General features: G+C 37.9%; 1 protein-coding gene and 1 long non-coding RNA gene across 3 annotated transcripts in view; one reads left to right on the forward strand and one right to left on the reverse strand.

The window, feature by feature from the left end:
• Positions 1–26,837, forward strand: part of LOC113070561 (uncharacterized) — a 33,478-nt gene that overhangs the window by 6,287 nt on the left and 354 nt on the right. The window contains exon 4 of the long non-coding RNA XR_003279939.1: positions 26,252–26,377. This is a non-coding gene — a long non-coding RNA (uncharacterized LOC113070561). The remainder of the gene's footprint in view (positions 1–26,251; positions 26,378–26,837) is intronic.
• Positions 11,388–26,837, reverse strand: part of znf385a (zinc finger protein 385A) — a 63,835-nt gene continuing 48,385 nt past the window's right edge. For both annotated transcript variants that reach the window (XM_026243958.1, XM_026243959.1), the window contains 4 exons: positions 18,360–18,689; positions 15,236–15,420; positions 15,017–15,109; positions 11,388–14,933 (listed from right to left, as the gene is read on the reverse strand). In XM_026243958.1, the coding sequence (XP_026099743.1) occupies positions 14,706–14,933; positions 15,017–15,109; positions 15,236–15,420; positions 18,360–18,689 (836 nt within the window). In that variant the 3' untranslated portion in view covers positions 11,388–14,705. The remainder of the gene's footprint in view (positions 14,934–15,016; positions 15,110–15,235; positions 15,421–18,359; positions 18,690–26,837) is intronic.

Raw genomic sequence — 26,837 nt, forward strand, 5'->3', positions numbered from 1 at the left:
ACATCCCCTTGCATCTTTGCCACTCGTGTTTCATTGATTGGCTGGCTCCCTGCAGCCAGGCTCCTGACTAGAGCGGGTGTAAGGGAGGCAGACGTGATAACTAACAGGCATATGATGAGGCACACCTGAAGTTAATGCTGCCGTGCCAACTGCTGTTAAATGCCAAGCATGGCTCTCATTCATTTCCCGTGTTAACACAGTGGTGTCCTCACAGGTCCAGAGAGGGAATGCGTCACGGCCATTTTTTTTATATATATATGTGTGCGTGTGTTTGTGTGTGTGTGTGTACAGTGCTGTGAAAAGGTCTTCGCCCCCTTCCTTTTTTTTTGTGCATTAATCATGAAAACACTGTCCCGGTGTAAGATCCCTCGTATCCCTATATTAATGCTTTAATTTTTCCATTAAATCATGAAAGAATTGTGATTAATCACATTATTTTAGAAAGCGGGGTTAAATTTCAATAGCCACGACCCGGCCTGATTACTGCCAGACCTGTTGAATCAAGAAAATCACTTAAATACAACCTGTCTGATAAAGTGAAGCATGGTTATTGGGCAACACATCAGGCCATGATCTAAAGCAGTTCAAGAACAGATAAGAAATAAAATAGTTGATATCTATCAATCTGAAAAGGGTTATAAAGCAATTTCTAAGGATTTAGGACTTCAGCAAACCAGGGTCAGTAGATAGAAAAAACTTGGAACAGTGATGAACCTTCCCAGGAGTGACCGGCCTACCAAAATTACTCCAAGAGCACAACAACGACTCATCCAGGAGGTCCTATGGTGTTCATGATTCAACAATAAGATAGAGACTTGGCAAAAACAACATCCATGGGAAAGTTCCAAGGCAAAAGCCACTGCTGACCAAAAAGAACACAAAGGCTCGTCTCACATTTGCCCAAAAATATCTTGATTATCCCCAAGACACTTTAGCTAAATCTTTTTAAGGACATTTTATGTAAGTGCATGAATCAACAGCAACCATAAATAATATTCATGAAATGCCTGTTGCGAATAAAGCAACATTTTGACCTCCACGTATATGTGCAGATCACATATATAAAGAAACAAATTACGAAGGCAGGAGGCTGTTGTTCCTCGCCTCTGCTGTGTTGGCAGAGGCCACGAAACCCCTGTCTGTGCAACTTTTTATTAGACTTTTCACATTACAGTTCAAAGCCTTGTGTCTATTAAAGCATTAGAATGGACTTGAGCTCAAGGACAGAATGACAATCATGAATCAGAATGACAAACCTCACTTCCCCTCGCAGGTTTGTTCTGGCTTTTATGGACGGAGGAGGAAAAGCAGCGTGATTCAGAAAGAGGGTGGCAGATGCAGGAGAGTGTCACAGAAAGCAGACAAAACTGAAGAGTTATTAAAAACTGGGCCAGAGGATGGTCAGTGTAGCAGCGAGGCTAAATGTGAAGACAGGCTTCTCCGGGGCATCCAAGGGTTGATAGGCAATGGGGCATTGGAGGTGGCTGCGTTGTGTAAGGGACGTGTCTGACAATAGGGTGAGCTCAATGTAGCTCAGAATCCCCTGCTGTTCATGTCACCCAGAGGCGACACAACAGAGCCATAAATAAAATGGACAAGAGGAAGCCCAGTCCTTTCCCCTGCATGTGTGACCTCACACACGCGTTACTCTAATTTGATTGATTAGCTGGAATAACTTGTGAGACTTAGTCATCTCCCCTTTTGAGCTGCTTCTACCCACAGGTCTTCATGATGAACTGCAAATTCACAGTTTTCCCCTTTCTTGATAGCTTTCAGGGTTTTATGGTCATCTATATGTTAATTTAAGTCTGATTGCGTTCTCTTATCGAACGAGTTGAATGTTCTGCACTTAGAGACATTTAGGGTTGTTAGGCAGCGTGTTGTGTCATCAAGGCACATCTCCCATCTGTTGCACACATATCTCCTCATCAGCGCTCTGCTGCAGTGTTCCGCAGGACAAAAGGATTCAATCTTTGCACATAAGTGGAAATCCAATCGTGTGTTTTCATTTAGCTCTTCAAAATGCTGTTTGGAGATAATAAATTGTCTATTCTGTCTTTCGGGGTAATGCTGAGAGCTGTGTCGTGATATCAGCATGTGAGGAGCAGGGTTTATGGACATTTGGCTCTTCAGTAATCAGCATGTCTCTGTCTGTTCTAGCTGTACTTTTCCATGGTTATTGTTTTATTGCTGTGCTGTCCCTGTGAACTGGTATAATTTTTAATTATCAGTTTAAGATATCACAGGATTACGTCAATTCGTGCACCAGAATATTGACTAAATCAATTTGTGGTGTAATACAAAAGGAACAAATACACACAAAACGTAATTGATTACAAAGCGAATACATGGGGACTTTGAAGAATCTTCTGAGAATTGGCATTGGCTTTTAATTATAAGAAATTCGAATTTATGAAATAACATTTAATTGTCCATATTTATTATCTATACTTTAGTATTGCCTAAATTATTAACAGTGTCTTTATCTTTTAGATGTTTTTTCCAATGTTGTGTCAGACTAGATATATTTATTACCTTTAGTGCATTATGCTGTTTTAAAAAAAATATTAAGTAAAGGTAAAGTAAGCTGGTGATTTAAGAAGAACTGAAAAACTACACTGAAACAAATTTGGTTGTAGAATCAGTTTTCACTCAGAAATTCCTTGTAAATTTCACAAATAAATACAAAGAATAGGAAATTAACACATTAAATTAATTGTAAATTTAAAACACTTAAATAATCAAAGCTATTTTTATATAGTGTACATATACAGTAGATCAATCTGTTCTTTACTGTATTTACAGTATAATGTAATTTATTTTCTCATACTTCTATTGCATGAGCATGATGTTTTATCCTTGGTTGAAATATCTCTATACAATGCAAAAAGCAGTAAAGAAGACTTTTTGTGCCTTCTTTGGTGGTATTTCATAGATACAGTCTCCATAGTTCACATGGGAAGACTATTGTCGCAAAAATTAAAAAACAGAGAAGTGAGTCACTTTATTTTGCATAGATCTAACTCCATACTGGCTTTTGATGGCAGTGCCCTTTGGATTCTGTTCTATTCAGTGAGCTGTAATTAAGGTATTTAGGTGTTGATTAGAGCAGCAGGGACAGATTCGGTGACAGTGATTGTCACAGTAAACAGATCCTGTGTATTGAGCCAGGCTCCTCTTTTTCACAGAATCCAGGTGTCACATGGGTGCTGTACTCTATAAATACATCAGACATGGATTTCAGAGAGATGAGGATGTTCTAATGTGTAATAGATGAGCCAAAACTTTTTGTTTTGTATGTAAAGTTAAAAACTTTTCAAATACGAGTTTTAAAAAGAACAGTGTGTTAGTTTGATGATGTTTTCTCCAACCCAAAAAGTTATAATTTCCTTAAAGCACGGTTATAATTTATTAACAGAAACATTAAAGGTCAGAAATGTTCCCTAAATTCTGTTTCTTGTACTGTTCATGTTGTTTTAAACCTTTCTGACTTTCTTTCCTTTGTGGTGAGCAAATATTGAAAGAATTAAAATTTTTGTCCTTCAGGAACACACTTAGAATGGAAGAACACCTGCTGATGTGCAGGAGGAAATAAAAGCAGGAATGTTAAGCTTGTATTTTCCTAAAACATGTTTGCAAAATTGGTGCCATTATCCTGGAGTCCAATTTACACTTTTTATAGGCTTGTTTACAGTTTTGTTCATAGTAATTCTTATTTCTTGATTCTCAGTTTGCACTTTCTTATTAAGGCTGCATTCTATTCAGAAATGATTCTTCCTCCTCTGCCATGTCCCATTCTTCCTCCACAAGGGCTTTGGTGCAATGAAGTGATATTGTCATTTAAAATGCATCTATATCTCATCCTTCCGGTTACTGTGCATAATGACTGACATTAATGAATATCCGTTGATTAATGCAAAAATAAACCTAATTTGAGATCTTTACACATGATTTGGCCACACTAATAACCACTTTTGCAATGTAAACAAAACAAAACATGATTTGAAAGGGCTGGACTTGAGAAGAAATTTTGAATGCTTCATTATTAAAATCTTTTATTGTTTAATTTATTTGACCGGAAATTTGTCAAAATGGTGTAGTTATATTTGAGCCCTTCAGTAGTGAAAGTCAAAATGTTTACAAAAATAGTTTTTCCTTCAAGGTTTGCATATTCATCATGTTTGCCATTTGAAGCACATGTGAAACCCATCATACGTGTACTACTACATTGCAGTGTGTGTATCTGATACTCCACTGTAGCCTGGCTGAGTGAGGAGTCCAAGGATTCCGCCGAAATTGCATCTGCCCCCCAACCTCCCTTGTCTTATTAAACAGTTCTGTCAAATCTAGCTCAAATTAACACTTAAATAAATATACCCATGTGACCCATTACACATAGAAATGTCTCTGCCATAATGAAGGCAGTGTCTGTTAATACCACCTCTTTCCATTCAAACATGTCAGTTACTGTATATTGGGTTACTGATGAGTTTCATTCATCAACTGATCAGAAAGCTTTGCTTCTTCAGATCAACTATATTTGCAGTGAGTGTTTCTTTTCTGTGCACCCATGTGAGTACGCATTTCTTAGCCCTTCAGACAGGAAACTGGTGTTGTAGCTCAATCAGTGTGGCACAAAATGTGATGAACACATCTGCTCTTATGATGCCCAATAACATAGTGGCTTATTCCAGTGATATTACACCATCCATGGCAGATCGATCTCTTCCCAACCAGCCAGATAAGGGCCTCCTCTACGCCTCTTCGGCGCTCATCTAAAATGTTTAAGGGAAATTGCAATATGACCGGGATCAGGATAGGCCAAGCAATAACAGAAAGTCAGATTGAAAAGGATTAAACTTGTCTGACTGCCATTATGCATTCACTGATTGCAAGAGGGGGATCAATCTTTACCAGATTTATTCTTGTCGCTTTTCTGCACTCTCAATCTGTTCCAGCTTCGATGATGCGCGTTGTTTGACACCTATGGGCCACAATTCTTTCCACGTCCAATCGGTGGCAGGCAATGACATCCATTAAATATTAAGATGCCTCTCAATCCTGCAATTATTCAAAACCGATCGCTTCCAAACTGCTAAAACTGGCCCAGAGCCCCATTTTGTAATGATCAGAGCTATTCCGTGTTCATGTCGGCTTTGGAAAGCAGAGTTTAAAGTGTCTTGGAGACTGAAGGATGAATGCACCAATAAACAACGTGGTCAGACTCGTGAATAACCAGTAGGCCCTGCGGCTCTCCGGAAGGTGATTTATTGCCTTGGCAACACACGGCTTCTCTAGGGGTAAAGGCCATGGGTGTGAAAGCAATTTCCAAAGCAATAATACAGCTCTCACCTGCTCATTACTTTTGACATTTTTCCCTTTTGTTTCGTTTTTGGAAGAGGACAAAGAATTGAGTGCCTATTAAAGACATTATTCATGCAGCTCTATGGACCCTTTGATCCATTACATACACATAGGTATGATTATTGCTTTCAAAATGTTCAGGGATGTTTCTTAATGGTTTCTGACATAACACAGCAGAGAACTTCTAATGCTCTGCCCTTGAAATCTCTCATTAGCTTTTGCAATGAAGCAGGGGTCATATTGCTTATATAGGTATCAAGTGAGTTATGGCCCTCCAAGGGGAACTGTCAAAATAAAGTTTTCCATAAATTCTCCATTAAGAGATCTGTCTTTCTCCGATTTACCTTACTGCAAATGTTCACGGTTTGACACAAGGCACTGCAGTTTATATTCTGTGCTAGGAAATCGTGAAGCTTTCCTTACAAAACTTGCGGCCGTCTTTTTCTAGAAAGGCCAAAGTGGCTGTGATCTGTCTTGGCTTCACCATTGTTGTCATATTCACTGGTTGGACGCCTGTCAGTTAGAATAAAGATGTTCTGTGATGCTCCGCATGTGAATAGTTGCCTTTGTTGGGCTGCGGATATTGATGCTTTTGGCTAAATGCGAGTTTAATTGATGTCTTCCACTTGCTAGGTCACACTGGTCGAGGAAAAATGAAAAAACATGAAGAATGTAATTTGTCAGCAGCCTTGACATAAATAAGATGCTTCGGTTACAGTGCTCTTGTGTTAGACCGTATTAAATGTCTTTACAATAATTTTTTTAAATATTATACAGCTCTTTTTATTTGCGAGCGCAGTGAAAATGTCTCATTAAGTTGTCTGTGCAAACAGAAAGAAGCAAATGCATCCCGTGTCTTATTGTACTCTGCCTCATTAGCGGAGTTCAGTTTTCAATTAGACATGTAGCTGACGACGTCCTTCATGGCACTTCATATTACTGTGCATTATGAGAGATGATGACAGCTCTATATTATCTTGTGCTCATTTGTTGCTCTCGCATTGTTCATTACTCGCTATGATATTCTTAAGAAGATACATTCATTGTTCTAGATGTTTATCGATCCATTGCATATGTGTGTTTGCTGTATTTGTTTTCTTCTGTATAATGTTCCAGAGGATCGGTTGTTTACAGCATCATCCCATCACTTCCGACGCCTACACTCTGTACGCACATATACACGCAGATACAATTCACGAATGTAGAGACAAGATTGATGCCCATAGGCTTCCCAAATGGTTGTCCCTCTATAATAGACAACTGCCATCCAAGCTGCCCAGTGCATGATGATTTGATTATTTCCATGGTACACACAATTACAGTAAACAGCCTTGCCTCTATCCATCCATCACATAGAACACCCAATAAATGCACATTTTGTTCAGGAAGTGTAAATGGCAGTTAATAAATAAATAAATAAATAAAATGATTTTTTTAGGGAAAGGTCATTGAACAGGTGAAAAAAGACTGACTGGATATTAAAGGAGTATAAATGCTATTTAATTTTGTATTTGTTTCATGCAATGTTTGGAACCCTCTCACCAATTTTGTGTCATTTTGGTGTTTTCGTCCCAAATTAAACAACATTTACCCGTTTTTGTTAATCAAATAATAAAAACAAATTGTCCATAATGGTAACACTGCTGTAGTTAATTTGTGTAATATGACATTAGGTTACACTGTCTCGACAGACCTCTAGTTTGATGACAGTTTTCAAGTCTTTTCCTCAATAAAAAGATGTCATCTGTGTGAGAGACTGCTTGCGTTCCTGCGTGCTGTATAGTCAGTTCAACCACATTGAATGCTGGGTAGAAAGGTGAACGTCCTTGAGATGTTCACTTCAACTGAGCAGTGTATGTACGGTGCCAAATCAATTCGCCTCTTTTCTTAAAAATTTAATTTCACTGCAATAACCGGTTTTGTGTTAAGTCCTATGAGACTCAACCACATTAATATATTTGCACTGGGACCTAGCTTTGAGAGTTCATTTGATAAGTCCACTGTTGTAAGCTACATATTGCAATCTACAGGTATGAATGCTAAAGCAAATCTATCAGTATGCGATTACATCCCTCCAGCTATCCACGTCTGCATCTATCAGTTTTTCCTTTTAAGTCCCTCTTGGATTGTAGTCACTTGTTTAGAACCAAACAGACAATTCTGGCTGCAAACTAGTCTATTACAGGCTCATTTATTTGAGGCTTGGGGAAGAAAAGGATAACAACTGTTTGTGTCCATCTATAGCTTCTCTCATGATGGGATGTGTATAGGGAGATTGGTCTAATTATCAGCATGATGCACTCACACCTGAACCTGCCAGCTTTTGTTCAGCTGAAGCATCATGGAGAAGCTGAAAGAGATTATAATGACTTCTTTATTGGAGACATCTGAAAGCACACAAATGTTCATGTAAAAATTCCCCCATTTTATCTGGGTTTTAAGTTTTTAGCTCTATATCTGTCTGTTTATCTGATCAGTGTAAATTTGCTGTCCCCTCAAGATAATCAACACAGCCATTAATGTCTAAACCGCTGGCCACAAAAATGAAAATCTCCAAATTGTGCCCAAAGTGTCGATATTTTGTGTGGCCACCATTATTTTCCAGCACTGCCTTAACCCTCAGTCCTCTTCCACTCCTCCATAACAACATCACGGAGCTGGTGGATGTTAGAGACCTTGCGCTCCTCCACCTTCCGTTTGAGAATGCCCCACAGATGCTCAGTAGGGTTTAGGTCTAGAGACATGCTTGGCCCATCCATCACCTTTACCCCTAGCTTCTTTATCAAGGCAGTGGTTGTCTTGAAGATGTGTTTGGGGTCGTTATCATGTTGGAATACTGCCCTGCGGCCCAGTCTCCGAAGGGATGGGATCATGCTCTGCTTCAGTATGTCACAGTACATGTTGGCATTCATGGTTCCCTCAGTGAACTGTATCTCCCCAGTGCCGGCAGCACTCATGCAGCCCCACACCATGACACTCCCACCACCACGCTTGAGTGTAGGCAAGACACATTTGTCTTTGTACTCCTCACCTGGTTTTTGCCACACACACTTGACTCCATCTGAACCAAATAAGTTTATCTTGGCCTCATCAGACCACAGGACATGGTTCCAGTAATCCATGTCCTTAGTCTGCTTGTCTTCAGCAAACTGTTTGCGGGTTTTCTTGTGCATCATCTTTAGAAGAGGCTTCCTTCTGGGACGTCAGCCATGCAAACCAATTTGATGCAGTGTGCGGCGTATGGTCTGAGCAAGGCTGACCCCTCATCCCTTCAATCTCTGTTTTTTTCTTTCCGAGGCACTCAAATATGTACTCATAAGTTCACATTAAGGGCAACCCTGTGAGCATCTATGTAATCAAGAGCCTGCGTTCATGTTATTCATTTATATGTGACCCTAATGCAGTGGCCACTCGAGGCAGCGCAAGTGTGTGATATTAATTCATTTGGAGGATTAGAGTTGTTCTATCATAATGAACCTTTTTACATTTCATAATATAACAAATTGCACCCTCTCCAATTATCAGGATTGTTCATTTTCCTTTGAAGTCGGATTGCAAGATACACACCCCGATCTGAATTGCTGTTTGAGGTAGCATCCAAAATAATCGTGACTGGGGAAAGAAAAGCTGTCAAATGTCCTTTCAAACAGCCATCAGAACACCCCCAACCCCTCAGGGACATGAGTTACCTCAGTATTGTAGCTCTCTCTTTGAGATGGGTGTCACACAGAGAGGTTGAAAGCTTCAGAGAAGTGTAGCCTCCAGCTTTCTCTCTACATGTTTGATGTCACTGCTGGGATTCATAAAGCCATGCTCTCTCACACAGATGCCAGCAACTGGAGCATCATGACAGAGGGAAGCACATCTCTATGGGATTGACTAAAGGAGTTGGTTAAAGGGGTGGGAAAATCAATATTTTGTATTTTAGGCGGTAAGAGAACATAGTGAACTGCACAAATAATACAAGCAGCATTTGCACATAAGTCAAATTAAACATTTTCTGTTTTAACATGTAATATATTCCTGTGATGGCAAAGCTGAATGTTTAGCCTCCTTACTCCAGTATTCAGTGTCACATGATCCTTTAGAAATCATTAAAATATGGTGATTTGGTGCTTAATTTGAATCAGTTATTATTGGTGCTTATTATGAGGGGTACTTTTTATTTTCAGTGCTGAATGTTGTTGTTTTTTAATTTTTTTTTTTGAGAAATCTTTCATAAATTGTTCTTTTCAGGTGTTCAAACGATCAGCATTATTTTTTAAATAGAGATCTTATGTAACATTTTGAGTGCAATTACTTTTTGAATGCATCCTATTAAAAATAAATAATAATTAATCTTACCCCAAAAGTTGAATGGTAGTGGTACAACATTGTGGTAAAGCAGTATGTTTTACTGTAAGTTGAGGGCCGAACATTTGACCACAGTAAGACAGCAGCTTTTTACAACGGCACACTATGAGGGCTCAATTTCCTGCTGATTACTTTACGTGCAACGATTTGAAAACAGAAACTATAATGAAATCCCTTGTTTCATTATCATAACGAAGGAATTTAAATTATCATTAGCCTACTTCTTATGGTGGTGTATAATCTCAATGCGTACACAAAGAACTCGTCAAGTTCAGCGCTGTCACTGTGTTTTGTTTTGTTGTCAGCATTAGAATACTTTGTTGGTGTCAAGGATGTAAAAGTGCATTAATCATACTGTTCACTTTCTTTCTGTCTTCTCTGCATGTCATTCACCCTTCACATTTTGCTGTTGTTGGATGAATGTGTTATTTTCTGTGTAATTATCCCCACAGACCTGTTAGGTTTGTGCTAAAATCTTTGGTAGAAGTGCAGGCACATATTTCAGCTAATGGAGTTCTCCATTTGCAAAGCACGACGCATGAACCTTTCAAACTCTGACACCGTGTCCTTATGAGATGTTGTCTTCTCTCCACCCATCCTCTCGAGTGCAGTATGTGTACTTCAGCTGTGCTCCGTCCCACTCTCAAGTGTTATGGAGAGGATTATAGCTCTAATGATGCTCAGATTTCAGTGCAGAACTGCTCTTATTCCTTGATTTTGGATGATGCCGATTCAAAATTTTGGGAATAGACTGGCTTCAACCTCGAAGGGTGGGTATTATGAAGAACTGAATTTTCCTTGATACTTAGAGATAAAAGAGACTACTACAAACACATCAAAAAGACTAACTAGGCTATACTCTGTAAAAAAAATAAAAAATAAAATTACAAGAAAAAAAACTTTCTCGGAATTGCATGCATTGTTGATGTAAAATTATTAACATATGTTCGCATAAATGCTCTGCTATAAATACTATTCAATAGCATATATATATATATATATATATATATATATATATATATATAGTATTATATAGTATATATGTACATAGTGTATAAATACTTGGCCAACTAGTCTGCCTGTTTTAGTGAGCATGATGCGCTGTGAGCATATCAGTCCTACAGCGCCATCTAGTGAAGCACAGTAAAATTTACACACGTGAGCTAAGATGTAAAGCTGCCTAAATGATTAATCTATCTAAAGTTTAAAATGAGTGTTAACTGCTACCGTGATGGTGTCTTATATTTGTGTGTATGACTCTTCTATTAGTTTATTCCACAACTTGTGGAAAGGCTACTTCTGATGAACTTTGAACTTTGTGAATCTTTATGCCACCTGCATCATGTTGTATGTGTTCAAGGGACAAAACAAAAGGAAGCAGAAAAGGGCTATTAGATTTGCTGGCTAATTTTATTTTTTTTTTATTTTTTTTTATTTTTTTTAATTTGCAGGTTGTTCTGTAAATATGTTTACATTTCTTATAATATATATAATTATTCTGACAATCACAACTGTTTTTTTCTTCAGTGAAAATTACATTTCAATTCAATTTTTTTTTACACAGTGTACAGTCTTGATGTTTTAAATAATTTGAAAGAGTCTACATTTTAACCTTTAAATCTAATTATAACAGTTCATAAAAACAACTATGAAAAAAGAAGCATGAGACATGAGTTTTAATATTCTTTATTGATTTATTGACATTGATTTTTTCTTTTCTTCTTTTTTCCCAGTGGTAACTTCAAGAGCTCTGAGACCAAGTATTTCCATAATTTTCTGTTTTTGATTTAAATTACATCTATAATATTTTACTCACATATGCATCTATTGGTTTATTTCCTTATTGCAAATAAACAAGAGTAGCCAGTATGGGTTGAATATTGCTACGTTCCATCACACATACTGTTATCCCATTTGACAGCTCAATTCAAAAATAAATTTATTGGCAAGACGAGGTTTGACCGAAGCTTCTCCATCCGCGTCCACTCCTGGAGAGGCCTGGGGTGGAATAAGGCTTAGGCTAAAATAGACTTCACCAACTAACATTACACCTGCCCTGAAAAGTTGAATAAATCTACCAAAGACAATTCTGTACAGTGATGACAATATTCTGATTACAGGATGAATGTGATCTTTACAGACGGATGGGACTAATGAGTGTGTCTGGAGCCTGTGGAGTGTATTAGTTGTGATGGCTTTATCACCTCACATGGTTTTAATGGGGCACTGGACACCTGGTTTCAAACTACAGCATGTGTCAGGGCGCATAGTGTTATGCCAAAATGCTTATCTGAAATCAGCGGAAAACACTTTCCACTGATTGTTTTAATGGTTTAGTTTGGGATAGAAACAGCTGATTGCAAATGTGCAATTCAAAGGAATGGGTCACCACAAAAAAATTGCTCATTTTATACTCAACCTTGTGTAGTTACAAACCCATGTACTGTTTTTTTTTTTTCTCTCCACAGAACACAAAAATATATGTTTTTCAAAGAATCAATATATGCTTGGTCTGGGAATGTATTTTTTTAAATCTACAAATTATTCAGAAAATTCTGAAATTAGAGTAAAACTACATTTTGTTTAGGTAGCAATATTGCTTTGGTAACATCCTAATCATCCTGTAAAGTAACTGTATGAAAACTATATAATATATATAATATATATTAAATTATGCAAGTTTTAACAAAAGATGAAAAAAATGCAAATGCACTCTCTGACACTAGGTGGCGCTTCTCACCAAAAATAATTTGCACTGATGGTGTGAAGTTTGCGAGTATGAATTAAATTATTATTTCTTCAAAATAATTCACACAAGAGTGAAAGATCACTTGACATAAATATCTCCTCCTGTTGAAAAAGGTCTGAAACGACTTGAGGGTGAGTAAATAATAACAAAAGTAAAATTTTTTGGTGAAATATCCCTTAAGCCATATTCTGTCAGGTTTCCCAGAACTGGATTCTATCCGTACACACACAACACTATACGATACACACTGACGCTGAAACTAAAGCACCCATAATAGTGCCTCGGTAACTAATGAAAAACGGAGGTAACGTTCCATCAAAGCACGATGGTGGATGCTAACTGCAGTTAGCATGAAGTAATGGCATTATCATGACGTTTCCCACACAATACAAACAAAAAAGTGAACTAAGCTACATACTGTACGCATAGGCTATGGCTGACTACACATTGTTTGCGTTCAGATACTGTATACCCTGTCCCCCACTCAGAGATGAGAAGAAACCCTTTAATATGAAGGGCCCGTCCCTGTGGGTGGCCCTTTCTTGCTTTAAACGGCCAGCTTTTGTACTAAAAAGGCTAGTTTATCTCTGTGGAAGAATGTGGAGGCCTTTTAGCAGCAGTTCTTTTTTTACAACAAATGACAATTGCTTATTGCATTGCAATATCTAAACAACAGTAAGACATTGTCGCTCTTTGCTTATCAGTGAACTGTCGCATATCTCCACCAATACGACAGGCCCTAGTTTGATGTTTATGCTTATTTTACTTTACTTCCTCCAAACACGATTTCCCACCCGAGTGCAGGTTTTCATTCTTCCTTAGAAAAATATTCGTTTTTTTCTTTTGCTCAATTAATGTTTTGTTTTTCACAACAATATTTGTCTAACGAAACAGTGTGCTATGAAAACGAACCAAAAAACCAATATCAAAACAATGAATTTATCATAATAAAAGAACAAAAATAATATGCATTGCATGGCTTTAGATTCAAGACAGGAAGTTCATACCAAAAAAAGGGGAGATTGCACAGTCGGGTCCTCCGTGACCTCCTCTCCGTCTTCTCTCTGTTCATTTTTCTAAACTCTCATGGGCTGACCTGTTATGTCAGTCCTTGCGGGATGCAGGCCGTCTCGTGAGACTGAACGTGGAAGTCGGACAGAAGTGGGGCCGTATTGCTTGGGGTTGCATAATGTCCACTGAACATACAGAGACAGAATGAACAGAGAAGCCTGTATGTACTGTAAGTCCAAGTGTGTGCTTAGGTTTGTTGCCTTTCTCTGAGAATCAAAATACCCGTCCATCTTATTTCAGCAGTTGCATCATCATCTACGTACATATTTCACTTCGGAATATGTTCGGAACTAAACTACGCTACACAATAGAATAAATAGACGTCTACTGATTTTCTAAGATCTAAGAAAGGGGTCTGGGGTTTTTAAGTCAACCGCTCCTAGCGCAAATGGATGTAAAAGCGACACAAAAGAAATCTTGAGTGTCTCTTCTGAATCCCTCTGTTTCCCTAAGGAGATGCGACTGTAGGAAGTCGGGCACCATCTAAGCTTTTCAATTTAAGCCAGAATTGGGAAAGTTTCAGCTTCCTTAGACCTTTCCCACAATCCCCTGCTCGGAGTCTTGACGTGGTGGAACTGCGACGGAGATTGGGGTGATTTCCTCTTGCAAAGATGCCGAAGCCAGAAAGGACAAATTGAATACAGCGAATACTACGAGAAGCATACTGATGGTTTCTGTAGGTTTCTCAAGGTGCATAGGGTTGAGGGTGCATTTATTCAGAGCAACATTTAACTGTAGTCTTTGTGTGTTTTGGGATGTCTAGAAACTGATTCCAGCAAGTATGGCTACCATGTGACTGCTGCTACCTCACAGTATGTGTATAAATAGAGGGAAGGTACAAGGACGTCAGATGCACTCTGCATACGATATTGCTCTATTCCAACAATCCCTGCATTCGTTTATTCACCCACCAACGAATAAATCACTCGATCCGAACAAACGGAGAAGAAGGAGGCGGTTGTGGGTGATGGAAAGAGGGTTGGAACGCCAGTCGCCCCCTCCTTTGTGGCTGCGCCCCCTTCTGCTTGGTTTGATGATTGACGTTATTGTTGATGGGCCGATTCTTGTCATTGCTGTGGTGTTTCACAATTTTTTCGTCTTCACAGTGTGCTTTTGGAGGTGAGGCTCCGGACTGGCTGTGATTGGCTAAGGGGGGGTGAGGGAGGAGTCAGTACGGCGAGAACAGGATCGGCCCGTGTGAGGTGCGTATGGGCCCCGGAGCTGGTCTCAAGATGGCGTGGCTGAGGGGCGGACCCTGCAGGAGGTGATGATGTGGATGGTGGCCGGGGGCTGCTGCGCGGAGAGCGAGCGGATTGGAGGAGGCCGCTGCTGCCATTGCCGCAGCAACGGCCAAAGGACTCGGCAGGAGGCCGGCGCCTAATGCTTTGGTGAGATCCTATAAGAAGAGAAAAATATTATGACCCACCGATATCATATTGTAATCTGCATGCATTTAAATTAGAATTGGTTGCCACTTACCGCAAGGTCAGCTCCCCTGTGCTTCTTGTGTCGGCTCAGGAGGGGGTTTGGCTTTCCTGCCACTCCGTCCCGGTGCCTTCGACTTGATATGTGCTGAAAACATATCAAACATACCAATTTTGAAACCATTTTTGCTCGATAAAAATATATAAAGTATGAAAACAGCTTGAAAGATTTAAAAGAAAAAAAAAAATGACGAACACCTTGACCCTCGCTCACCTGTTTGAGCTGCAGTTCTGAGTTGACCCGCACGTTGCAGATCTCACAGTGGAAGGTGCGTTCCTGAGTATTGGGGTCCGTGGCCCCCCCTCCCTGCTCACCGCTGGGCTTCGGTCCCAAACGAGGGTATGCCTTTATGGGGCCCAGTCCGCTGCGGGCTTCTAGAATGGTTTTGTGTTTAGTGCCTGAGGAGTGAGGAGATATACAGATGTCGTTATAAATAAAATATAATTCATAAAAATTAGGGTTCAAAAGTTTGGAGTTATATATTGCTGTTTTTGAAGACTCTTATGCTCAGCAAAACTGCAATTATTTGAATGAGTATTTTTTTTTTCAGTAATTATAAAAATATATATATTATTACAATTTAAAATATCTTTTTTCTTTAATATTTTATTTCTGTGATGACAAAGCTGTATTTTTAGGAGACATTACTCCAGTCTTCAGCATCACATGATCCTTCAGAAATCTTTCTAATATACTGATTCAGTGATTAAGAAACATTTCTCATCAGCAATGTTGAAAATAGTCATGGTGCTTTATATTTACTATCTAAATTGTGTTTTTTCCATCAGGTTTCTTTGATATGTACATATAAAGTTGTAAAGAATAGCATATGTTTGAAACTGAAATATTTTGTGACATTAAATAAATGTAAAAATGTAAATAAATATATAATATAATATAATAAATACAAAGAATATATGAGAAATAATAAAAATATCAACATAGATACGACTAATAAAATAAGAATATTATATTATGTTAATGATAAATGCATAACACTTAATTTAATATGAACTACAGGCAGTATTGCAATATCTGCTCATACCCACTAGAGGGCTCTAGAATCTTCTGCTTTGAATTTTCCTCAAATGCAACTGCTCATGCTAAGGATGAGTCTTATTTCTGTCCACATGTCTAATAGGCAGTCACGCCATTCTTTTGTTGGGATGCTTTGGACTTGGAAATCATATCTTTTTTTAAATTTCTTTCAGGTTACATTATTGTACAGTACTGTTCATAAATGAAGAAGTATACTGCCTGGCTTTTAATTTCAAAACTTTCTTACAAAACCGAATTTCTTAAGTCTCAGTGATTCATTCAGTTTGGCTTTCCTCATTACAACGAAGCTTTTTAATTATCCATTTCCTGTGTTTGGAGCCATGCGACACATGGTTCTCCTTAAATGTTTCACAGTCATGTTCCTGGCTTCACAATGCCAATGATATGGACAAAAACACACAACGTCCACATTCTCGGGTTCCTAAGAACTAATGTCTTTGTTTTGTTCTTATTGGGAATGTTGAATTATTCTCCTGCCAAACCAAAAGCAGGCTTCATTACCCCCCCCCCCCCCCCCCACGACTGACCTAAAGTTCAACTTAAGTTTGAGACAAGGCAAAAAAAGAAGCAAAAATGAACTTTGTGCTCTTCAACATTGCAACAATATTTAGACTTTAAATTTGTTACAGACAATGAGGGTTGCTAGTTTCACTGATTTGTAAATGTCGTCTGAGACTTAAACAGATATAATAGGAATTGACAGCTGTGTCTGAACATACAACAGCAGAAATATAGTAAGCTCATACTCTCCCTTCCCCTCCAGACTTATATCTGTTGTCTGCACAACATATGATTTGATTTTTTGGCTGTGGTTTAGAGAATTAATTTAGGGAATGGACTCTATTGATTCCAGGCTGATTAAAATTTGCCATTCCATTGGCAACAACACCCTGATATCATTCATAACTTATGTTGACTTTAAAACATGATCTTGTTCCAAGAGGAACGACTTCCATGTGGCTTCCATGTATCAAAGTGTGAATATGCGCGGTTTAATTTTCAGACCACATAAACAGTTGTCAAATACTTTATGTAAAGGCATTCATTTCTTCTGGCTCAGGGAAAAACAAACCATTTAATCAACAAGCTCAACATGAAAAATGTGTAATTAGATGGTATATAAACACTTAAACTATGACTGCAGTTTTCCCTGATAAATAAAAGAGGAGATCAATAATAAATAGAGTTGTGTGTGCCTTTGCAGCAAAGTCTTCTCTACATTCACCTTCTCATCAAACAGGGCTGTTTGTGTTGTGATACGAGCTGAATAATAGAACAGAACGAGATATATTCAAGCATTCGATATACCACCACGAGAAATCAAACACTGCCTAAAATACTACAAGCTGCACTGCAGTACAAAAGCTGATCTAATTCATTAGTTTTTTGTGCACACCTTTGAGGCAAACCTAGAGGACAAGCGGCGCTGTAAAGTTGTGTGTAAATCATGAGAGAGAGAAAGCTTCTAAAAACGCACGCTTTACAAGTTTAAAGAGGTTTTTCGGTGATGGACGTAATTGCTAGTGTTCCTCTGTGAGCTGTATTTGAGCAAGTATTGAAAAAGTGCTAAATTAAAGTAAAATCCAAATAAGGATTATAAATATTTCCCAGTTTGTCAGCAACTTTATTAGGAACAGAAACGGGGTTTTATTCCAGCTGAATGATGAAGTCTGACATTTATTGCATTTTGAAAAACATGACAAACAATAATGTTCTTCACGTTTTGTGCTAAATAGTTTTATGAAATATTTGATATGTTATGAACATATATTATATAGTTATATATTATGAATATATATTTGATATATTATGCTTTTTTTATTTTACAGATATTTTAGTAAATAACAATAACACACACACACACACACACACACACACACATACATTATAAGGTAATATAATAATAATAATAACAATAATTTCATATTTATTTATTTATTTATGGTTGGTTGGTTAATTTCCTTGCCACTGGCAAAAATGTTGTCCCCTAAGAGTAGAATTAACAGCGCAGAGAAACACTGTATAACCTCTGAATTTGCCTTTTTTGTTTGCAACAACATTGTGCATTTTAAAATCATAGTAGTGCAAAGTCACATGCACAGACTAGTGAGTCCCTCAAAGCAAAAAATACCCAGGGAGCATTTGTTATTATGTATAATCTATCCACCTCTAAGCGCTCATTGGAGACTCTTTTTCTCCAAATGATGGATGTTTTGTGTAATCAGTCAGCACAGTAAGTTATTCAGTTCAGATGAGCTGTCGTTAAATGAATGTTCACCTTTATTGTGGGCCTCCAACTGGGAGAGCGAATTGACGGCCACTTTGCACAGTGAGCAGTAAAGCAGCTTCTTGGCTTTGTCCTCTTCAGTCTCAGGGTTGCTGGGAGTGACTGATGGTGCCCCAGGGGCCCCGGTGCCAGCCTGCTCGGGATTAGAAGAGCCGCAGCCGGGAGATGAGGAGGTGGCTGGAGGTGGTTGAGGGGTAGTGGGAGTGGGCAGAAGAGGACAGGCAGAAGGACTGGGGGATTCTGGAGTAGGGGGAGCAGAAATAGCCGTGGACCCTGGGGCGACCGTGGGTCCATTTAACTGTGGCGCTGGCCGCATCTCATCTGCAAAGCAAAGCAAACAACAAAATGGCATTTAAATGGACTATTTATGGAAGTTAATGGCCTCTGCTGTTTCATTTTTGAAAATAGCAAAGCTGTTGTGCAGGAATTCAAGAGCTTTCATGCCACAGAAATGTGTTTTCCTGTAAATCTCAAACCAGGCGTACCTCAAATACCTCGTATTAAAGTGAGCAACCCCAGCTTTTATAGACCACATAAAAACAAGTTTGCAAAAAACTAACTTCATAAAATAAAATTATATACATATGTTTGTGTGAACCTTAACATATTGTTTAGTTTAATATGTCAAGTAAAACTGGAGATGCTTAGCAATACACATTTCAGAGAATTCAGGACCCAAAATAGCAGTCTTTGCAAATAACTTCTGTTGACACAGACACAAAACAAAACCTGTGAAAACTGCTTTGGAAAAGGCTGTTTTGTGTACAAAAAAAGAATGTTTTTGAAAAAAGTCTCGCCAAAGCTGCATTTATTTGATCGAAACAGTAAAAACAGTAATACAATTTTAAACATTTTCAGCAGCCATTGCTCCAGTCTTCAGTGTCACATGATCCTTCAGAAATTAGTTTGATTTGCTGCTCAAGAAACATTTCTTAATATTATCAGTGTTGAAAACAGTCAGGCTGCTTAACTGCTTTTTTTTTTTTTTTTTTTTTAGGATTTTTGATGAATAGAAGGTTCAGCCTTTCAAAATAAAGGTATTAAATAAGAAAATCTGTCCATGTGTCACTGAAAATCAAACCAGTGACCCAGGCATTGCTAGAACCAATTACTTAACAGAGAAAAACTTGTTTTGTCATTCACCCTAATTTGGGTTCATACAAAAAAAAAAAAAAAAAAAAAAAAAAAAAACTTAAATTGGGGGGTGTAACACAGTTCCAGCTGTCACCTTCAGTTTAAAAAATGGGTTATCGACTAAAAAAACAAACATCCAGCCTACAGATTATGGCTTTAGAAAGACTAGGAAAAAGTATCTCTTGAGGGGAAAGTAAGCAGTGACTTCACTCAATTGCCTTACAAAGACCATGTGTTGTTTTTGTCATTTTACAAACATTTAACCACAACCTCTTGCATGAACTCTTAGTCATTCCAATTCATTGTCCCTCCCTGCAGAAAACACAGTGTTCAGATTTTATTCACCATGGCATTTGAAGTTCAACAGCCTCTGCTGTGGTGGCAAATCCTAAATGGCAGGTGGATAAGAGCAGGTTAGAAGAAACTAGATCTCCGGTTTGACAAGAAACAGTCCTCTCTGTATACACTGGAAGTTTCCAGGCGGATTTCTCACTGTCTCTTGGTTTGTGGAGCAGATGAGAGTGTGCTGTGCTCTATATTTCTTTTGGGCTTGAGCTCCTGTCAGAGCCTCATAAAGATCATCTGGATCAAAGCATGGGGCGATGACATACTGCTCTTTTGGAAGATACAGGATGTTACTGAAAACCCTGTGACCCTTCAAAAAAAACCACCAAATATAGACCAACAAATATAGACCAATAGCTATTATAGCATCATAATGGACGGACCAAACTATGTGGCTTGTACTTGCACAGGTTTGGTTTTGAATAGCCTGAACTTTTAACTCTAAGCTAGTATTCCCAAGCTCTTTTCAGAGCACACCGAATTCCCTTTCAGGCCCCCACCCTCCAACAAACAGACATACTCACACACTATGTGTGTGTGGTGAAAAAATGTGGGTTTGGCCAAGTGCATGTGGTTTGTGTTAGCAGATCGTGGTTCAGGGGTGGAGGAGAGTGTGTAATGGGGGATTTCAAAATCCTCCATACTCTGGATGGTTGCCATCCACCACCATCATTGACATGCCCTCCATGTTCACGGCAAAGTGTGCCCGCCTGCCCTCCATTTATTCTTGCTCTGCATATTTGAAAGTGTGGTTACAAAACATGCACTCTCAGAGGACTCATATTTAATGCTTAATTTAACACACGCCTTCCTTCAACTGCTGAAGGAATCAGTAATCTGTAAACACTAGCTAGTAATAATGTAAATATTTTTAAGAAGGGTCCAAAAGAACCCCCAAATATTATGACTCTTATAATGCTTTAAAAGTGCAACCGTTGCAAACCAACAGAGGGCAGGGAGTTATGGACATCACTTGGTATCTTTCTATTATGCTGATTTGCTGCTCAAGAAAAAATTCTTATTATTATCAATGTTGAAGATAGTTTGTGCTGCTTAATATTTCTGTGGAAATCTTGATACTTTTTTCTTTGATTAGAACATAATTTACTTGAAACAGAAATCTTTTGTAACATTATAAATACTTGTATAAAAACTGTATGCTAAATAACTTATATTATTTATATTATTTATATATATATATTCATTAATATAAAATATACACTCTTTTAAAATATTTTTTACTAAATTAGGCTCTATTTGATAAATTAATAAATATATAAAAAATAACTAAATCACACTTTTTTTCTGAAATTAATTGTGATCAATTTATTTGATGTAGAAACAGCATATAGTATATTTTTATCATTTATTTAATGGCATCTTTTTTTAAGACTGAAGGTGAATATGACTGATACTAATACCAATACTACTAATGTCTCTTAGAATTTTTTGTTTTGTTTTGTTTTGTTTTCACAAAAGCCCATTAGAATGTCATATTTACCTGTGCCCTTCAGCAAGTAAATACACGGAAATTGAAAACATTTATTAAACGATGAATTCTAAATTAAATATAGATTATTCCTTAAAGCTACAAAAGTTATTGATTTCCCCTTTTTTTTTTTTTTTTTTTTTTGATGAACTACGTCATAGCAACTGGGTTATTAGGTTTTTAGGCTGCTAATACTTTAAGAGCTGCTGCTGCTTAAATTTGCAGTAGGTAACTTTTGTAAAAATATATTTTTTTTTACATATTTGTGAAACCTGTCATTATGTCCTGACAGTAGAATATGAGAAAGATAATCTGTGAAAAAAACAAGCTCCTCTGGCTCCTCCCAGTGGTCCTAATACCATTTACAGAAATTTGCCGCTCCCGGTAAGAAACAACCAATCAGAGCTTTTTTTGTGTTCAAAATTTACAAAATGTATATAATAAGCGAGTACACCATGAATCCATTTTCCAAACTGTGTTTTTAGCCTGTCATGATTCACTAGGGTGCACCTATAATAAGTGTTTATATCCATACTATTTTCGATTGCTTCGGGGATACCGCGGCGGAGTAACCCAGTACCTTTGTGATTCTTCATTGACATAAACAGAGAAGTAGCTCCGGCTATGATGTTCTTCCGCAAGACGCAAGCAGTTCTGTTTATTAACCGCTAGAGCGTCAGAAGTTACCGACTGCAGCTTTAACGTGATGCAATCTGACAAGCATGCTCGCAGTTTCATTCACACTTTAATATGAATTGATACAGGATACAGTGTGTATATTTGTGCATGCAATGAAGGCAACGCACTACGAGCACAGTATAACGTCTGACAGGACAGGAAAATAAATTTTTACTGACATATGGCCTGGTAACATTTGACCTCAGTTCACTTCTGTCCTGCTGAAGCTGCCTCGTCACCTGTACTGTTTCCATGCTCGTTTGACTAACACCTGGCACTGAGGTGAAGTGGAGTGCGCATCTGAAAAGTCTCCTGTTTGATGTGCTCGTAAAGACATTCTGCATCTAAATAAACACAATTCTTGTCAAGAAAAAAAGAGACAGAAGCAGCAGTTGTGTGTGGGGTGGCCAATCTTAACTCTGCCTCTGCATTTAAATATTTTAATACCTTTAAACTATAAAAATGAATCACCTGCCTTAACACCTTAATTTTGACAGCACTATATAAAATATATACTCTTAAAATATGTATACATTTATTTAGGGAATAGTTAAATGTTGGATTTATTTAATAAAATATAGATATTTTAAACCATCTGCTATTAGATATTATTTTTTTTTTAGTTTTAATGATTTAACTTTAAATATGTGCTCTTATGTGTTCTAATCCACACAATATAACATTGTTATTATTTATATGAGCAGCAGGAACAGGATTTTTTTCTTACATAATTGTAATTGATACAATGGGTGCAAAATCCAAATAGGAGGTAAAGAGCAACCACAGCACAAAAACTAAAAATAACAAATTATTACAAATTCTAGTGGGCTGTCACTTAATTATAACACAACATGATGTATACTCGATGCTGAACAATTGGAAAACACTTCGCCTGTATTAGTTTCATCAAGTGGTTGGGACTAAATTTGCCATGACACAAAGGGTACAGTAAATGATGCCTGTGAATTCAATAGAATTATGATAGCTTAGTTACAGGCTTCATATACAGAACCTGAACCCATGAGAACAATCTCTCAGTTTCCAGACAGTAAACTGCTATTAATGCTCTCCGGTTTCACAGCATCCAACAGCTTTAGCGGAGAAAACAGTATTTGACGTGGTGAAGCAGGGGTCTGGTTGTGACCTGTGCAGGCGCATCAGATGTTCTTGGGGTCAGGTAGAAGAGAGGCTGGTCTTTACCCCACTTCTAACCTATCCATCATTAATGATTAATAAGCCCTGAAACAAGATGCCCCAATGAGCTGTGGGACTTATTAATTATGGAGTCGGGTGCATGCATTTGCCTCAGATCGCTGTTTCCCAGATGCATCTTCCATCCAACACAGCAGGCCTGTTTACCAAACGATCCATGTCGTCTTTTGTAGAGTCTGCATGTTAGAGTGGTGATTCTTCCACTGTAGCTCAATAGAACAAAGCTGTCGAAGATGGAGAAAGATCTAGCTGGAAATTGAATGGCACTTCAAGCTTATGCTGTGAAATATGGAGGCCCAGAAGAGTGTCGTGCAGCCTTCTGTCTCTATACAATCTCCAGATGTGTAGAAGACTGCTGGAGATGTATGGCTTCATTAAACAGTGTGACTGTGCAGAAGTGGATCTTGGGAGACAAACAGAGTGCTAAAATGGTTCAATGCCAAAAGTGATGCGCATCCTGCCAAGTCTCCATGTTATTATGGGCTCTGTTAGTCGCATTCAAAACTTACAACAAATCCTCACTGGGATAAAAGTGTTCATACAACAGGAAACGTAAAAAAAAAAGTTCAATTTAAAGAATAAGCAAAAATCATATAATGAACCATTAAAGGTGCTGTAGGGAACTTTTGTAAAAAAAAAATATTTTTTACATATTTATTAAACCTGTCATTATGTCCTGACAGTAGAATATGAAACAGATAATCTGTGAAAAAAATCAAGCTCCTCTGGCTCCTCCCAGTGGTCCTATTGCCATTTGCAGAAACACCATCGCTCTCGGTAAAAAATAACCAATCAGAGCTGCGGTCCGTAACTTTGTTTGTGTTCAAAATGTAGAAAAATGTATATAATAAGCGAGTACACCATGAAACCATTTTCCAAACCGTGTTTTTGGCTAGTCCTGAATCACTAGGGTGCACCTATAATAAGTGTTTATAATTAAGACTATTTTAGATTGGTTCGGGGGTACCGCGGCGGAGTAACCCAGTACCTTTGTGATTCTTCATAGACATAAACAGAGAGAAGTAGCTCCGGCTACGATGTTCTTCCGCAAGACGCAAGCAGTTCTGTTTATTAACCGCTAGAGCGTCAAAAGTTATTTACCGTAGCTTTAATTAAATTATTTGTAAAAGAGCTTAGATTGCATCTGAGCATAAACTATGTACATTGGTTGGGATAAAACATTTTTAGCTTGAATTTGAAATTAGGGAAGTTTACCTAAACAACTCTGTCATAAAATAAACCTAATCTGTGTTTATTTGATTAAAAAAATGAAATATTATTACAATTTAAAAGAATGCTTTTCTATTTTAATGTTTTAAAAATGTAATATATTCCTCTGATGTCAAAGCTTTATTTTCAGCAGCAATGACTTTCTAATGTATAGAAAGTCAACAAAATATTTTTTTTTGTAAAATATTTTGTAACATTATGAAGGCTTTATTATAACTATAACAAATGCAACATGGATGAATAAAAGTTTAAATTTTCTTACAAAAAAAAAGACCCTTGAGGTGTATACAGTATATATATTTTGGGGGGTGAACTATCACTTTAAATTATCCCTGGTTCAGAAGACAGTCAAGGAAACATGCAGAAAGCAACTGAAACTCTATAGCCACTGTAAAGGTGACTACACAGGCCCTGAGTATTGTCTTTCTACCTTTGTGAAAATGCTGGCTCTAGTGATGCGTGAAACAAAATCATCAATAAATTACATCCCCAGCAGTTGAGGCCCAACACAGCCTAGTGTTTCTCATGAAGCGTGGGAATTCTACTCTTGAGCTTTCACATAAAAATACACACACACAGAGCACCCAGCAAGATGTGTAGACAAGTGAGATAAAGTAATTAGGCCCAAGCACCGAGCCCTGATGCATCCCCAATATCTAGTCACATGCTTTAAAGTTAATCTCCGGCTGCAGTGGAAGTAGAAAAAAAGATGAAGAGAAACACACCCAGTTCTAAACTTTTACAAAATGACTTTGCACTGTACAATCTCACCCAGACACACACACACGCAGGGATTACGATGTCCAGATGGAACTGCAGCTGTCAGGACCCTAGGGGTTGGCAGCTCAATGAAGGCTCTGTTGTGAAACTAGTATTATGGGAAGGCATCAAAACAAAGCAATTGTCGGGATATACAAATAAGCGAGCCACCGGCCTGCTAGGGGTCAGGGTCAAGGGAGTAATCTTTGGATGGAAAACGGCATTCTTTCATATGTATCTAGTTTCACATTTAGATCATGGCCGGTTTGTTTTGGCACTCTCCCGCTGGAATTCTTTCTAGGCCTAAGGACTGTAGACAGTTTTCTCTGGACAGGCAAATCCCTCAGTGAGAGACACGGCTATACTGTCCTCCTCCATCCTCCAGAGATGTTAAGCAGGACAAGGGGGATGTGGAAAATAAGGCAATCTTTCTGTATATGATACTGTATGTTATTTTTGTGAAACTTAAAAATTAAGAAAACTTTTTGGAAAGCTTTTTTTTTTTTTATTATTATTTAAATGTCTTAAAATGTCAAGTTACCATGACTTAATATCTACCATTATTTTTACAATTCTATTTGAAAAAAAACTGCTCTTTTTAACTTTCTATTTATCACAATCCTGAAAAAAATGTTTCAGAATATTAAAATGATTTCTGAAGGATCATGTGACACTAAAGACTCGAGCAATGGCTGCTGATAATTTTGAGTAGAGAAACAAACACATCCTGATGTCATAAGACAATAAGTTAGTAAACATTACAACAAAATCAACAACTGTGCAAATTATACTTGTACGCATCTAGATATCCAGATGCATGTAAGTCACACACAGTCTTACAGGGAACGTTAAATAAGAGCTAAAAAGTTGCAATAGGCATTGAATCCATTGTCCTTCTGAGGCCTTTGATATGGATTTATTTTGGCGTTCATGAGTGTAGTTTAAAAACTGAAATTCAAACACTCGTTTTAAATCTTCTCATAAAACATCTAACAGTTATGTATTTTATGTTTTTTTTTTACCTCATTTCTGACAGTTTGATCCATATTGAGTCTGGCAATAACTGGCACGTGAAGAGTGCAGGGAGCACAGATGTAAAGAGAACGGCAAAAGAAGAGCGGCAAATAGCAGGCACAAGAAGGAGTCACCCACCCTCTTGCAGGTTTTAAACTCAGTGCCCCCATTTCATCTCACCGTCATAATGATCTGCCGATGTATAATCATTTCTCATTAAAGCCAGATCAACTGCGATGTTTCCCTTCTGCCCTCTTAGCTCTCTGAACTTTTTTATATCCACATTCTTTGTCTCACCAACTCTCACTCACTGCTCACCCTCTGCTCCAGCTCAGCCCTCCTAATCCCAAAGGTTATTCTGATACAGAGACAAATGGGTTTCTAATACCTAATAGTCCTGCACACAGCTCCATAAACACATCAGCTAGGCCTTCCTAATAAAGCAGTGACGGTCAAAGTCACACCACTCTAGTTAAATTAGGCTCTAAATGGGGTGGTCCATGTTTGAGACCTTCACCCAGACTTCCTCAAGATGTTTTAACAAGACAAACAAGGAATGCACCATAGATTGGCTGTTTTAAATCTTGGCCTGGGACTGAGGGATGTTG

This window comes from Carassius auratus, unplaced genomic scaffold (assembly GCF_003368295.1).
Source record: "Carassius auratus strain Wakin unplaced genomic scaffold, ASM336829v1 scaf_tig00004557, whole genome shotgun sequence".
Taxonomy (NCBI): domain Eukaryota; kingdom Metazoa; phylum Chordata; class Actinopteri; order Cypriniformes; family Cyprinidae; genus Carassius; species Carassius auratus.